A 16,726-nucleotide genomic window follows, 5' to 3' on the forward strand; every position below is an offset into this window, starting at 1 on the left:
AAAGTTTTCAAAGGTGGTAAATTATGCTGTCCTCATCGCACACATAACTGCACTAGATTTTTCACACTCTTCTTTTAAAACATTGGAGGCAGCAGTTTCGATGTTGGACTTGAGTACATTAACCCTTAATGCCTGCACATGGTCATGTGACTAGGCATGTCGTATAAGAGCTGATGTCCTAAAATGCAAACTGCCAATTTCCAATGTAAAAGGGTTACTTTTCCCACAAGTTTTGTAAATATCCCAGAACATACCTCCTGTTTTTGAGTTGTGTTGTAATCATTTGTACACCGACAACCAAGAATTCTGAAACTTTGCTGCACATTTTCGTTTCTTTTTTGGTAGTACATCTAACTTGGCATGATCTGATGTTGTTGATGAAATATTGTCCATTTCACGCGAAACACCACTACCTTCTTCACTCTTCCACTAACTTACCACATTTCCACCACCACTAACCTGACGTTGAAAATAATCAGTGATCTCACATTCCGCCATGGTATTTCCCTTTCTGGAAATGGACCAAAGTTCGCGCATGTGCAATTGGAAGGAAAAGGAATCAACTGCAGAACCCCTATTGGACACGCACGCTTTTGGCTATGAATAATTAGTGGAATTTCCAATTATCCTTTTGCATTAAAGTACATCTGCAGGCATTGGAATCGAAGAGGTATGGTGATAAACAAAAACTTACTTTCGAATTTTATTTTATTTTTCAATCAATAATCAAAGAATTGTTTTTTGTATACTGTCGCGCAGAGTACATTGTTATGTGCATGACTTTCAACAAATTTGCAGGAGTTTTTGTGCATCGTCGGTTCCCAAGTGCGTGAATTCGTACAAAATTTGCAAAAATCATGTGATTGTGCAACCTGGGAGCATCTCTGCATCTGTACTGCCAATGATGTGTGTACTATGACAGCATACCCAAACATGCAGCTAGTGAATGAGTGAATCCTTAAGTGAGTGAGCTGGCTGACATCTTGCTTGAGAGGTAAGTTATCTTACACTTGTTATATGTGTGTTGGGGATGGAGAGATTTTTTTTCTTCATGGAAATAATGTGCTTCTGAACAAGAAACTCAAAAATTTAGAGTACATTTAATTAAGTTTCAATTATAATATTTTCTTGTAGTTAAACAATAACATATAGATAAAAGATAAAACAATAAAATCTAAAATTGCCTAAAGTTTTACCATTATTTATATACATATAAAGGTAGTGTCCCCAATTTTTCTGCAAATTGTTGATCAGTTAGTATGTAGTTAATGAAATAAATGAAAAACAAGCTAACAAGAAGCCACTGGCAAAGTTGTAGATTTTCCAGACTGCAGACCTGCCAACCCTGACGAGTCCATTTCAGTAAGTCAGTTGATTTTTTTCCGTATGTTTGATCAGTTTTCAGTAATGTGTAACAAAATACCATAAACTTTTATTGTAAAGCTGGAAAATGTAATTAAAAGTTCAGTATTCAGAATGTGCAGCGACAATAAACATTATATTCAACTGAAAAGTTTGTAAAGTATGCGTAGACTTTATATACTACTAGTATAGTTGCACAAATTTTGTTCCCAAACCCTATGGAGCTCAATGGCTTGTTGCTCTCTCAAATTGATGTAATTGTTGGAAATTCTTTTTTCCATTTCATCTGACGACGGCAATTATATTTTCTGCCATGAGTCATACTCAAATTGGCACGCGTGATGTCCAGTGAACATAACTGTGTCCCTTCCAGCTTTTATTCACAAGAATCTGAATATTCCTTTTTATTTTTCTGTGTTAATTACTAAAACTTTTCAAGAGGCTTATTACTGGATACAATTTTTAAAAAGAATTTTATGATCAATAGTTTAATCATGTAGACGCTTTGTATGAACAAAAATGTGCAGTTTAAGCATCTGATCTCCTGCTGTAAAGTTAGTCTGGTTCCCTGACCATTTTCACTACTTCTAATATGAAACCCAGATCCAAATCAAACACGGATGAACAAATTTTACGGATTTTTCGGCAATGATCATTTATCCATAGTTTTTGCATGTATAAGTCTGTATTTTAAGGGTAAATTTCTTAAGACTTGCGGCAAAATCGAAAAAGTTGGCAGGTCTGAGATTGTGGTTATGAGTCCTAGAAAAGGGCAGGCAACTCTAACCCTGGGAGCTGTTGCTGTTGTTGCTGTTGCTGTGGGTTTAACGCCATTTTTCAGCACACGATAGGCTATACATGGCGGCCAGTATTAATGGTGGAGGAAGAACCCGGGAAAACTCCGGAAAGAACCACCGACCCACGAGAAGCTACTGGCAAGCTTTCTCACATACCCACATTGGCCGAATCCAAGACTCGAACCCACGCAGGCAGAGGTGAGATGGCAGTGATCCGTAATGGAGTGCGCTTTAGACCACTCGGACTCTGGGAGCTGAGAGTCCTGGACTCCTAAAAGATTCTGCTGAGTCATGGCATCATTGATACAAAACTTCTAATGCTTTCATGCCAGAAAGCTTTCTGTGAAATTTGGGCAAATTCTGTTAAACTGCTTCTGTTAAGCAGTCACTGATATTTTTTATTTTTTATTTTAATAACAGTGGCCATATTTGATGGCAGATTAGAATTATTTGCACAAATTTGAAAGCTCTTAGTGCCCCGAAATGATTTGTTAGGTTTGATCATAATTCTGTTAAGCATTTTTTTTACAATCATGAATTCATTTAAAGGTTTTTGTGTCAGAATAATAGTGACCATATCTGACAGCAAATCAACATCATTTGTACAGAATTAAAAGTCTTGTAAAGCAGAATTACTTCCATCAAATTCTGTCAAGTCGTTTTTGAGAAGTCATTTAAATGGTTTTATTTTTTTGTGGCAGTGGACATATTTTGGAAAGCAAATTTGTGTCATCTGTTCAAACTCTGAAAACTCTCTATACCAGGACACTTTTAAATTTTGGTCAAATTCTGTTAAGCAGTTTTTGAGAAGTGTAAGGTTTTCTTTTCACTTTTAGGAATTGTGGCCTTATCTGAAGGTAGATCAGCATTAATTATGAAATATTGAAAGCCCTTGGCAACAGGATGCTTTTCTGTCAAATCTGGTCACATTCTATGGAGTAATTCAGAGAAGCACCAGGTAAATAAAATTTCATCTAATTTTGTAATGGTGACCATACATGATGGCAGACTGACACCATTTGATAAACCTGAAATTCTTCTATGTCAGGATGCTTTCTGTCACATTTAGTCTAATTACATCAAGTAGTTTTTCCCCCCCAAAAAACATTTAAAGCTTTTGTGATGTTTGTAGCAGTATGTCAGCATCAACTGTATGAAGCTTAAAAGCCTGAACCAAGGATGTTGTCTACCAAGCTTGGTTGAAATTAGTTAAGTCATTTTTGAGAACTTGGAACTAGAAAGTGCTGATTGACATTATCACAAAAAATGGAAATTTTCATTTAGAAAATAACAAAACTTGGGGATTTCATTTATCTTTTATTATTATTATCAATATTATTATTATTATTACAGTTCAGAAATCTTCTACGTATTTATACTGATGGTAAAATCCACATCTAAAAATGGGAAATAAACCAGATTTTAAAAGCCTCTCGAGGGTCGGTGGTTCTTTCCAGGGTTTTGCTGGGTTCTTCCTCCACTATTAATACTGACTACCATGTATAACCTATCGTGTGCTGAAAAATGGTGTTAAACCCTACAACAACAACAACAACAACCAGATTTTAAATAGTAATAAGCAAGTTGTACTCACCAGGCGTCCCCGTAGCTCTGCATGGGTCCTTAACCCACAGAAACATATGTATTTATTTGGATCATCAACTGGAAATAATCATAAATAAATCTTTAATAATTCATTAAATATTCCATGACTTCATTTTTTCCCCCTAAAGGTACAGTTACAAAAAAACTGGTATTTGAATATGTGGATGTTGCTAATATGTCTCTTGTGTGTAGATGTGGAAAACATTTCATGGGATGTGAAACAACTATAAAATCCAAAAGAAGTATTACACCAGTAATAAATAATGAATTTACAAGCATACAATGATGTACTACATCACAAATCTTCACAGTTTCAATTTAAAATTAATTTAAGCTCCTATATCTCTGAAAGGACTAATATCTCCCTTTCTCCTCCACATCCAAGTTCTACACTTCAAGTTTCAAATCCATCTCAAATCTTATCCTAAAGTATAAAGTCTTTCTTAAGACTGGTATGGGACCTACAACATCACACATACATACACAAATGACTAAAATCATGTTCTTGTTAAAGTTATACTGGACAAAGATACTGAAACCTTGCGATTTAGGATGTGTGTGTGCGTGTTCTGGATTTTTAATGTAGCTTTAACACTTTTCCATCATAGAGCTAAGTACTGGGGCATCATGCTGCAGACATGTAGCAATGTTTCCCACCTAGACACATTATCCTGACACCAGGCAGACCAGTCCTAACACTAACCTCTTAATGCTGAACACCAAGTCAGGAAGCTACTAGTACCATCATTTTAAGTAAGTCTTTGGTGTGACTTGGCCAGGGTGCAAATCTGCAACCTCTCAAATCTGAGCTGGACATTCTAACTACTAGGCCACTGGAGCAGTTGATTTAGGATACTAGTCATCTGACTTACCATCACCCATTTATCACTTTAATTTCCTCAACTGATACCATTTGTTGGTGACTGTATGAAGTTAATCAACTTTATCAAAACTTAATTACCATGTACACTTGCTTAAAAGATGAGTGAAACTGCAAACAAAGACCATGATCTGCCTTAGCATACTGCACCTGGAGATAAAGGTCAAAGCTATGTGTTTTAATGATTACCAATGACAAACTGCAAAGACCCAGATCTGCTGGCACATGTAACAGCAGATTTGGGTCTTAAAGTTTGCAACTGGACTCGACTTATAAGAAAGTACATATGGTAGTTTTGCACATTGTTAATGGGCACTATTTGTCTTAGATATTATTGTTGTTATGGGGTTTACTGCCATTTTTCAGCACAAGATAGGCTATACATGGTGGCCAGTATAAATGGTGGAGGACAAACCAGGGAAAACACTGGAAAGAACCACCAACCCATGAGACGCTACTGGCAAGCTTTCTCACATACCCACACTAGCCGAGCTTGAGACTTGAACCCATGCAGACAGAGGTGAGATGGCAGTAATCTGTAACAGTGAGCAATTTAGACCATTCGGCCACTGGGGGCCCTCTTGTCTTAGAAGAATGAATATATATGCATAGGGTTTGACAGCATGCCAGTGTAGTACACACTATAGTGTTTTTAAAATTCAGACACAAAAATGTGACAAAAAAAACTAAAGAAAAAAATGCTGAGAAGATAAAAAATTTCAAATAAACATAAATATGTCCTAAAAGATAAATGGTGATAATATTAAAATTCTTTTAAAGGTATATAAAATATAAGATGAAGATAAAAAAATACAAAATTCATAAAATATACAGTCAAAATCTGTTACATAAACAGCATTCATTTAAAAAGACCAAGATTACTGTGCTACAGCATCAGAAAGCTTATCAAGAAAACAGAATAAGCTGATTTATATACTATCAAACAAAAGTCACCATAATGAATCTTCCATTCAGAAATGAGTGACTGGAGGGCAACACATGCTGTTTTAAATGGCTTTTCATAACTCTCAGTACCAATGTGACTTGGCAGCCAACAGTACAGACTAATTTCCAGACTGTATGATCAAATCATCTTTCTGTAAGTTCTGGGAAATTAATAGCTTGTCAAATTTGAAGTTCTGCAAGGATTTTAGTGTGAAAAAGGAATCTGAATAGATTATGAAATTTGTTTCTTAACAGTTTTGATCTAATTCAAAGGTCTGAATACGATTTTAATTTCCATGATAACGATGGAAGCTATTATCTGGTAAGTGGTTCAAGATGGTTCTATGAGGTATTGTAACAGCAGCTATAACCATGTCCCTTTCTTTCGATCTGTCTCTATTCTGGGACTTGTGACCTTGACAGAAGGCTCCGATTTTATTGAATTAACACTGAAATTTGAGAAGATTTGTAATGGCAAAGATCAAATAATGTTTTGAAGGGTTGTAATAATAAAGAAGGTAATATGTGAATGGAGAATTCTGTCATATTAACATTTTCACTGCTTGCAGATCAGGACTAATTCACAGTTTAAAGGTGGAATGAATTTCTGTTTGTACAAGGCTTTGTATTATGGGACTAAAGACAGCATATAAAATAAAAAACCATGATACTACTAGTTTAACAAAATGAATTAATGTAACCTTATTTCTAAGGAATAATATTTGTGCTTAACCTTGTGCTATATAATGTACATCCCACCTTTCTTCCGTAGTTGTGTCAAGATGGCATTGGGTCCCTTTGACATTGATACATAATTCCAATGTGTCACTGCCCGAATTGAATATGCCCCCTGCTCACCAATGTCTCCCTCAAAAGCGGGCAAGAGAGGGAGCACCACATATACTCGAAATGTCTCACGATTCCTATGAAAATTAAACATTACAGTCTTAGTTGTATAAATCACTGCTTAAAAAGCCATGCCTTATTTTTAAATGTTGTCTTGAGAGTTGACACTCGACTCAGATGCATGTATTCATAGTTTGCAAAGTAAAAGGTAATAGGGCCATTGTTATGTACATTTGATTTAATTTACTTGTTTGTAAGTTTTAAATTCTTTTTATATTTAATTTCATTACTAGTCAAAGTAATGTAATTTTGTTTAATAGGAATTTGATATTTACCAGAAATTAGTCTGCCCTGATTGTTTAGTCATAAACACAAACTGTGTATCTTTTGCTGACCTAGTTCCTGGCCTTGATTGAGAAGCAAGTAAACAACTTCTTTTTTTAATCTTTTTTTATTGTGAGATACGTAGAGCGAGATTGAGGCTGTACCGGAATATGTGACCTTACACATGTAAATAGCTTCTAAAGCATTCTGGAATGTGATCACGTGACACTCATATGTGTATCTGTTTTGTGCACTGACTGTATAACCTTTGTCTATAGAGAAATAATCTCATTTGGGCTTTTACTTTACACTGGAAAGTGCTTGTGACCAGTTTAGAGTTGCATTTTAATTTTTATTCAAATTATTTGGATTCTAAAAGTCAGATTAATACTTTCTCCTGGAAATATTTGAGTGTTCAAACAGAATTCTTGGACAAAACATTTATTTAAATTTTATTTGAAAATTTAAACATCAGACTTATTGTTTGTGGATCAACAAAGAACTGTAGACACATCTGTATTATAAAGGCTACAGTATACGCCATCGGCTTCCATTTTGGATTTTTCATCAGGACTCGAACTTGAATTCATTAGAACATTTCATTACTAGGACTTCTAAAATTTAATTCCTGGATTATTCCTGGATTATTTTCGGATTTGAATCTTAAAACCATAAGTTCTTATTTTTTCATTTTTACATCGATTTTATTCCAGGGAAATAAATTATTTGTTAAATGTTTCAAAGCTTGTTGTTTTCACTCTTTCTTTTGTTACTGTTTATTTGAGCCTAAACACATAACAGCTGTCTTGAAAAATCAATTTAATCAACCACTGAAACACTAATTTTTGAAAATGTAATCTTTTACTTTTCATAGTTTCTCAACTAATCAGTAATCTGAAACAAACTATAATTAACCAAAAGAGTCCAAACATTTCTCATGTTCCTAGGTGGCTAAGTTTCAGGATTTCGATGCAATCTTTCTAAATGAATCTTTCCACAGAAAGATATGTTTCTGTGTTTTATTTCTAGCTTTTGATTTAATATGAATTAAACACATATTATGACAAGTATACACACACACACAGACACACACACCAGTAGGTGGCCTACATTTTTGTTCATCATTTAACACGTGGACATGTTTAACCCCAAAATTCCCCATTACCAAACATTTTCAATCAATAATCCATCAATGAAACTGTCCAACAACTCAGTAAAAATTTTAAAAGGACTCAAGCTTTTATAAATTCCGTGATTTCCTACATTTGCCATCAAACTTGAATACAGAGATAAAAATAAATGCGTTGTGAACATATACATGTCAAGAGTCCTGCCCTTATGAAGGCAAGAACAAAGAATATTTTGGTATGTGTATTTCCGATTTACCCACATGTAAGCCCTGACTATTCTCTTGAGAAGTGCTTCAGCAATTTTGTTCTTCACTCCTCTTTGGTCTCCAACTTGGGAAATGAAAAACTGGTTCTGAAAAGAACAGGTACATATTACTGTACTAAGTTTTAGTAAGCTCCATATTAAAAAAATGCTTCTGTAAAAAAAAGTTAAATTAAAACTTTTCCATTCCAAAATATTTAATTTTAAATCTTCATTTTCCATGGAAGATTCTGTTTTATTAAAAACAATGTCAACAATGAACAAAATTTTAAAAACCCTGAAAGGTTTCTATTCATGGGTAAAATAACTATTAGTAAATTACATGTGCTAGCATCTTCTTTCAAACAATTCCAAAACATCCCAAAATATTAAAAGTATCTAAAATGTTTTCTTGTTTCATTGTTTACGCATGTAGTTTCCCATGAGGATTTCAAATCTTATCTAGTGTTGAAAGTTTTTGGAAGCAAAGAATCCACAGGTACTTTTCTAGTGACAAAACATACTGTTTAAGGAATCTGCATCGTAGCTGAGACATTTCGGTCGACAAGGACTGCCAAGTAATACAGTGGAAACAAACTGAAAAGAACATCCTTCCTACCAAGGATATTTTGTAACTATCCACTGAATTACATGGTGGTCAACCAAAGTCAAGACATATATGATAATGTGGCAACAAGTGACCTGTATATACTTCCTTACAACAAAGTCAATCTGCAAACAACAAAGATCCAGTTCTGCTGTAGTATAATGCGCTGCAGTTCAGGGTCTATGTTGTTTGTTCTGCTGACTGCTCCTAACAAACTGCACAGACCCAGATCTGAGGGCACATTATGCAACGGCAGATCTGGGTTTGTGCAGTTTGCAGTCGGATTCATCTTGCAAGAGAGTATATACAGTAGTTTACCCTGACGAGGATTTACTGAGTGATGACTGAATGGGTGCTCATACCACATCATCAATGGAAAGGATCTTCCATTCTAAGGCAAACAAAGTAAAGTGCCTTTCCCCCAAGCTGCAACATGGCAGTCAATTCAGCCTGGATTGGGAAAGATTCAAACCCACAGCCATCTGAACCAATGAGCCACAATGACCCCGTTTATTCAGATACTTGACTATTTTTCAGACTTTTTGATGAATCTCACCTTTACATGAGTACGGAATGTACCTTGTATGTGCATTACAATGGCTACTGAATATGTATGACATTTATCTTCTGAAGGCATTCAAGCTAAACATCATGCCTGAACAGAATAGAGTGTTCTTTCCTGTGAACGATACTGCACTGCATGTCCACTGAACATAACAGGCACAAACTCTAAAACGGAATAACTACCAAATGTAAATCAATACAATTTTACTGTTTTGATCAATACATTACAAACTCAAGAGGGAGATGTTCTTCTTCAGTTGGTAACAAATGTGTTTGGGAAACTTGAAGAAAGTAGACTTATAAAGTGGAGATCCTGTAAACATGACCTTTAGACTTTTGACCTCTATGACTACGTATGAACTTAAAAAACTATATCAGGAAACTTGACTTGTTAACTGGAAAATATGGTAATTCCTATGACATACTGCATTAAAATGTGTTTTGCATTTGTTTGTAAGATATCAACAAGCTAATTCCTACAATGATCTACACCTGAAATTAAACTGTCTAGAATAAAAGCCAATTCCTAAGACATCTTGCACTTGATATTAATCCATCAAGAAAAACAGCTAGTTCCTAAAACAATTTGCCCAAAAATAAAGTCATCTAGAACTTAACTAATTCCTATTAAGTTTTGCACGTGAAATAAGGTCATAGAGAAAAAAATAAATTCCTATATCTCCTTGCAAACAATAATGAGCCATCTAGAAAATAATGATGTTTTGCACTTGAAATTAAGCTATCTAGAAATGAATCTATTTCCTACAACATTTTGCACTACAAATTAAGTCAGCTAGAAAACTTTTAATTCTTACAACAGTTTCTACTATAATACATTTTTCACTCAAAATTAAGCTATCTTGAAAGAAAAAAAAACTTTAAATACTGCAAACTTTTGCATTCAAAATTAAGCTATCTAGAAAAAACCCGATTCCTATGATATGGTACATCAGAAGAAAAAAAAACATCTAGAAAATAAACAGTTAAATTCCTATGGCATTTTGCACTGGAATACAATCTGCACCTGAAATTAACCACCTAGAAACAAGGTGTCTGATCCCTAAAACATTTGGCACCAGAAAATTAATCCAACAAGAATATATGCATTTTGCACTTAAAATTAAATCATCTAGAACATTTTATACCTAACTGCTATGTTTTAGCAATTGCAATGACGGCATCAAGAAAACAAACCATAAAATTCTTATGATGTGTGTAATCAAAAATAAGCCCTCTAGAAAATAAGCTGTTTAATTCCAATGACCCATTGTTCTCAAGTATAGTTTACACTTCAAATTACGCCATCAAGAAAGTAAAGCACCTAAGCTAAATACATATCTTTGATGCATGAAACACTGATATTTGAAGTTATAAACCAAAGAGATTTGCAAAATTATTTACCAGTTAATTAAGAAATAACATGCTCTTTGTTGATGCTGCATACAAAAAACGTTCTTCTATATTCTCATAATATATGTTGTTGACTTTTGAACTATTTCACACTCGTCTATGACATTTTAACTTCAAAATAAGCCTATCTCAAAATTATACCATCCCTGATAATAAACTGAAATTCTCTTTACTAATAACTATTAACAGTTGTGGCTTATTTTTGAGTCTAACATGTATTTTAATACAGCTGAAAATAATTTGGATAATAAAAAAAATGGACAAGTGATGTCCATATCCCATATCAATAATCATGGCTGAGACCAGAAAGCAAACTGACCTCTATGTATATGAAATGCTTGGCATTATCAATACAATCTATGTAGGCTGTATGAATAGATCTTTCCACCCTGTTTATACCTGCTGACCAACCACATGAACTTCGCAGAATCTGTAAAATAATGAATCTCTTCAATTAAGCTGGGTATACTATCTTTGCACCAAAAGATTCTCATATTTTAGTAAATGCAATATATTTGTTCAGTAAAAGTTTCACAAATTAAATGACAGAGAACATTATACCATGCATTATCAAGTCAATTACAATGAAATATATTTTTGTAAATTTTGGTGTCCTAAAAACATGATTTGCATGTGAAACTTGCAGAAATACACTTACATACACATAACTACCTCATTTACATGCCACATTATTAAAATCATTCGTAACTCACATTTACACATGCAACTTTATCAAACTGTATAATTCATTACTCTCTTTTATGTGTTACATAATAATGAAACTGTATCATTTATAGCTCCCTCAGTTACATGCCATTTCATGAAACTGTCTCATTCATAATTTCCTCATTTACATGCCATTTCATGAAACTATCATTCATAGCTCCATTACAAGACAATTTATAAAACTGCATAATTATAAGAAAGCAAATTTTTAGTAAATTGTGTTTCTCCGAGAATACTTACCCGATCACATTAACGTTAGGGATATAAGCCTGCTACCTCTCGAATCCAGCCCTAATAAAAGAAGAAAATTCGTCTTTTCGGTCTATCTCATATAGACCAAAGGGCAATAACTCTTGCCCCTTACCTCTTCTTGCCACTGCCAGGTGTCACTAGTTTTTTAAGCTGAGCGATATATATTATACGAGGATGCTCGCACAGCGGGGTGGTTGAGAGGGTTTTTAAGTAATGTGATTTGGTAAGTATTCTTGGAGAAACACAATTTACTAAAAATTTGCTTTCTCCTTCAAATACGTTCTCCAATCACATTATAGAGAATAAGTAATAGGAGGAGGAGGGAATGCTGAGCATCCTACCTCCACCCTGGGTACCGTCTAGGGAATGATGGCTGGATTCCCCATTTGAACGATAACCCGTTCTCCTAATTTCATCAGCAACACAGCCTAGGGTCCCGTGATATGTGACCCCTATATACGGTTAAGAAGATAGTTATTGAAATCTTCTTACCTACGAAATTTCACTGGCGAATCCAGCGAAGCTGATAGGTTGTGCTGATTGTTTTAAATGGGTCTGGTGGTCATCTGGGCTGCCGACACTGGACCTACCAGATTCAAGGTTTGCCTCTGCAAAGCCAAATCTCTGAGATAAAAACTGGAGAAGGTTGACTCTGCATGCCAGCCAACAGCTTCTATTATATCTCGGATCGAAACATTGCGTTCGAATGCCAGGCTCGCCGAGATTGCTCTAATCTCATGAGCCGTAATCTTCATGAGGCGATTCTGATCTTGTGAGACCTCAGAGTACGCTGAGCGTATAACCCACTTCAGCCATGAAGCAAGGGCTTGAGGGGTGATATCCTGTTTACCAGCTTTGACCGGAAGAAAGAGGCACTTACGTGTGTCCCGACACGCCTCTGTGCGTTTTAAATAGTGCTTGAGTGCACAAACAGGATCTTGCATGGCTGCTGCTCTTGACTTATCTATGGAAGAGAGCGAGCGAATGATGATTCTTTGATTGCCAATGGATGGTAACCTATTTTTGGCTACAAAGCCTGGTTGCGTCAGGAGGACCACCGAACCATCTGATCTGAACTGAAGAAAGTTCGGGTCACTGGAAAGGGCATGTAACTCGCTCACCCTGTATGCTGAAGCTAAGGCTATCAAGAAACATGTTTTGCATGATAGTAGCTTTAACGAAGTGTGGGCTAAAGGTTCAAATTTGTCTGAATTGAGCCATGTTAAAACCCAGGACAGATTCCATTTTGGAAACAGGGTGAGGGATTTTGGTCGATTGAAATCAAAATTGTCTAAAAGATCTAATAGATCTTTGTTATACCCAATATCACATCTACCATGATGGTGGAATGTGTCTGATATCATGGAGCGGTAGCCTTTGATAGTAATTGGAGCCAACTGTTTCTCCTCGAAAAGCCAGAGAAAAAAGTCGGCCAGTTGAGGGATTGAGACACTCAAAGGGACGATGTTATTGATATGGCACCAGTCCCTGAAAACACGCCACTTTCCCTCGTAAGCCTTCAGAGTGGAGGGCCTTCTTGCTCTTGAGATTCTCTCCACAATCGAAGGTTTAAATTGTTTGTCTCGCAAGGCTGCCCGGACAAGAGCCAAGCGTGAAGAAGGAGACGGTCCGGGCAGGGGTGGAACACCTGTGACCGCGGTTGTTTGAGAAGATTTGGGCTGGTTGGAATCTTCCTGGGTAGATCTATCGCTAGATTGAGTAGATCGGTGACCCAGGACTTGTTCCATCTGAGAGGGGCAATCAGAATCATCCGACAGTTCTGACCCCTTAACCTCTGGATTGTTTTCAGTACCAAAACCGTGGGAGGGTAGCGAATGCCCACAACCCCTCCCAGCTGATTGACTGAGCATCCACGGCCCAAGCCTCTGGGTCTGGAACCGGAGAGACGAAGGTGGGCAACTTGCGATTCCACCTTGTCGCAAAAAGATCGATCATCGGATGCCCCCAAAGTGTACAAATCCTAAGAAAGACTGATTGATGGAGTGACCATTCCGTGTGAATGACTTGACCTTTCCTGGAAAGAGTGTCAGCCAAGACATTAAGTCTGCTGGGAATGTGTCTGATTTGTACGTTGATGTGGAGGTTGTCGCACCAACGTAGAAACTGCCAGATCAGAATGCACAGGTCTGGTGATTTGGTGCCCCCTTGTTTGAGGAGGTAAGTCACCACCACAGAGTTGTCTGACATAATGAGGACAGTTTTTCCTGTGAGTTGATCCTTCCAGAAATGAAAGGCACTGATGACAGCCCTCATTTCTAAAAGGTTGATGTGGAGAGGTCTCTCCCCTGGCTCCCACATGCCGCTGACTCTTGAATTTCGGTGGTAAAATGTGAGGTGTCTCAGGTCGATGATCGGCCTCAACTTGCCTTTTGCCTTCTGGATAAGAAAGAGCCTGGAATAAAACCCCGGCGACTGCGGTTTTTTCACAATCTCCACCGCCCGTTTTTCTCTGAGCGACCGTATCTCCTGTTGTAGAAAGGTATCCTTCTCCTGATCGGACGGTATGTCCGTGAAGAGGGGAGAGGAGGACAGGGGAGGGGGTTGGAAATGACCTGGATCACCCAATCGTTCTGAGGAAAAAAGGTGGTCCAGTGGTCCTGAAATTGCAGGAGGCAGCTGCCCACAGGTAGGCTGTCCGTGGGTGGTGGAGAGGGTATGTCAATTTTTAGAGTTAGGAGGCTTGAAGACAAAGAAACTTTGTTTCTTACCGCCTCTGTATGGTTGCCTCCTAGCTTGATTAGACTGTTGTCTCCTGGCATTGGGTTGGGATCTATACTGCACATTTGATTGTAAGGATCCCTTGTCCCTGGTCCGCCAATCATCCCTCCGCTGTGGCCGGGGCTGATTTTTTCTAAATGCCTGCAAGGGTTGGTCGGTGAGTTGGAGGGGCAGTTCCTGAACTGCCTGCTTCCGAACTTCTTCAATTTTTCCTCCAAAGAGTAAAGGCGACCCAAACGGAGTCATCCATAAAGCCAGAGTATGATGGGGCTTGAGCGACGTGGACCGCAGACATGCGTCACGTCGTTTCAGGTCTAAGTTGGCAGAAGCAGTCAACACATTAGTCATGGAATGGTGAGCTGCCCTGTTAATAACTCTAGCGATCCGGGCCGTCGCTTCCCAAGCGTGGTCATTGTCAGATTTTTCTGCGAGTTGGAAAATGGCTAATGAAGCCAAGTCTAACATTGAAGACGTAGCGACTACGTTCCGGACTAGCTTTGACATGGCATGGAACACATTTTTGTCCACTTTGTAAAACAGTGGAGCTGACATGTGAACTGCTGCCATATTTTTGTCCAGGGCCGGAAGATCCGTACTGAAGGCGTCTGAATGAGTTTTGTACCAGCGACCCGAGAACGTCGCTGGTACTTGGCTTTCTGAAAAGAACGCCTTAGCATTCCCCGATCACCTATTCGTCCTGATAGACAATCAATGATCTCCTTAACTTTTGCTGACTGGGGAAGGAGCCGGAAGGACGGCGTCTCTTCCTCCCCGTCAAGATCTACAGATGCCTTAACTTTGTAGTCTTGAGTGGCGGTAGGAGGTGGAGGGCATTCTGAAGTTGCCAACACCCTATAAATTTCTTCCACTGCCACCTTGAATCCAAACTCAGTCTGTTCCATGGTTGGATCTGTGTACGGCTGATTTGCAGGAGTTTCGTCACCCTCACTGTGTGCCGAGTCGTGTTCTGGAATAGCTTGCATTTCTGGATAGAGCATACCAGGTGGCATAGATGACGTGATTCCATCATCCTTAACACTGTCACTAACTCTCCCTTGTGGATAAGCTGTGAACATATGGCCGGCCGGCCTTGCCGGCTGGTTTGTCTGGCTTGTGGTCGGCCTGAATGTTGGCGACGGTCCTGCTATCACCGGTACCGGCTGCTCCAATGGCCTGGCTGGACAGACAGATTTCTCACTAAAATCTCCACCATAGTATTGGTATGTTGCCGGCAGTACAGCTTGATGGACGGATTTATCACTAAAATCCCCTTAAGTCATATTTGGTTGGACCGTTTTAGCAATAGGGTTGCCATGCTGGGACAGCTGGATGGCCGGTGCCGTAGAGGTTGTATAATGAAATGGATCCAATGGATCCGGTAAAAACCCCATGCGTCCTAACTTACAGGCCCGAAGGCCATGCTCGGACATGCGGGGGACTTACGCCCACTGGGCAGCCTAAAATTGGGGGAACATTCCCCCAAAGAGTCAGAAAAAGCTGTGGAAACGAGCGAGGGAAATAAGGGTAATATCTGGCCTGATGTCAATAGCTGCATCGTCGTTTCCTGGACCAAACGACGCATCTGTTCCAAGGTGGACTGTTGTACCCTGTCAACATTATTTTCCTCCATTGCCGCTGATGTTACTGTGGCTGACAGTTGCAAACGACAAACTTTAGGTGGAGGGGGGACCCCAATGTCCCCCACAAGGCTCGCAATGGAGGCTGTCTTTGGATGTATACTGAGGACATCAATGCTATCTTTCTTCAACTTATTCCGTCTATCCCTCCCTTTTGCTGCCTTCTGGACTACATCAGCCCACGTTTGCTCTGTCCAAGTATTACACACGCTGCATGGTATAGATGATGTACACTTGGTACATAAAATACAAGAATTATGGTTGTCTTCTTTTGCTTTGAACTTTTTGCATTTCATGCATTTGGTTGACATTTCTACTGAAACAACACAAGAAAAGAAAACAAAGTACAAATCAGCAAATCAGCATGTTATTAATTCGCTAATACCACAACCGTTACTAATGGAGTAAGCAAAATTAGTCAGTGTCGCATTAACTCTTAACTGACAACACGAGTTCAGCAATAGCGTGTGTAACACGGTCTTCAGTAGACGAAATTTGTAAGGGTGACAAAGTCACTCAATTTTGAAAAAAATTGTTAAAATAATGTATACAACCTGTAGAAGAATGATTGTCCGACACAATAAATCCAAATTTAACTTCGGATGGTCCAATTTAACGCTAAGATGGCTTGAATTGTTTGGAGGTATAATGTACGTGTTAT

The 16,726-nt window shown here is 38.0% G+C and overlaps 1 protein-coding gene across 1 annotated transcript in view; it reads right to left on the reverse strand.

Moving 5' to 3' along the window:
• The window catches only part of LOC149786244 (phospholipase D1-like), a 142,632-nt gene that overhangs the window by 12,937 nt on the left and 112,969 nt on the right, over window positions 1–16,726 (reverse strand). Inside the window, exons 19-22 of the mRNA XM_089976625.1 lie at window positions 11,031–11,141; window positions 8,150–8,241; window positions 6,349–6,512; window positions 3,754–3,821 (exon numbers count right to left, since the gene is read on the reverse strand). Of these exons, the coding sequence (XP_089832751.1) occupies window positions 3,754–3,821; window positions 6,349–6,512; window positions 8,150–8,241; window positions 11,031–11,141 (435 nt within the window). The remainder of the gene's footprint in view (window positions 1–3,753; window positions 3,822–6,348; window positions 6,513–8,149; window positions 8,242–11,030; window positions 11,142–16,726) is intronic.

This window comes from Sinohyriopsis cumingii, chromosome 12, assembly GCF_028554795.1.
Source record: "Sinohyriopsis cumingii isolate HCF-2022 chromosome 12, ASM2855479v2, whole genome shotgun sequence".
Classification (NCBI taxonomy): domain Eukaryota; kingdom Metazoa; phylum Mollusca; class Bivalvia; order Unionida; family Unionidae; genus Sinohyriopsis; species Sinohyriopsis cumingii.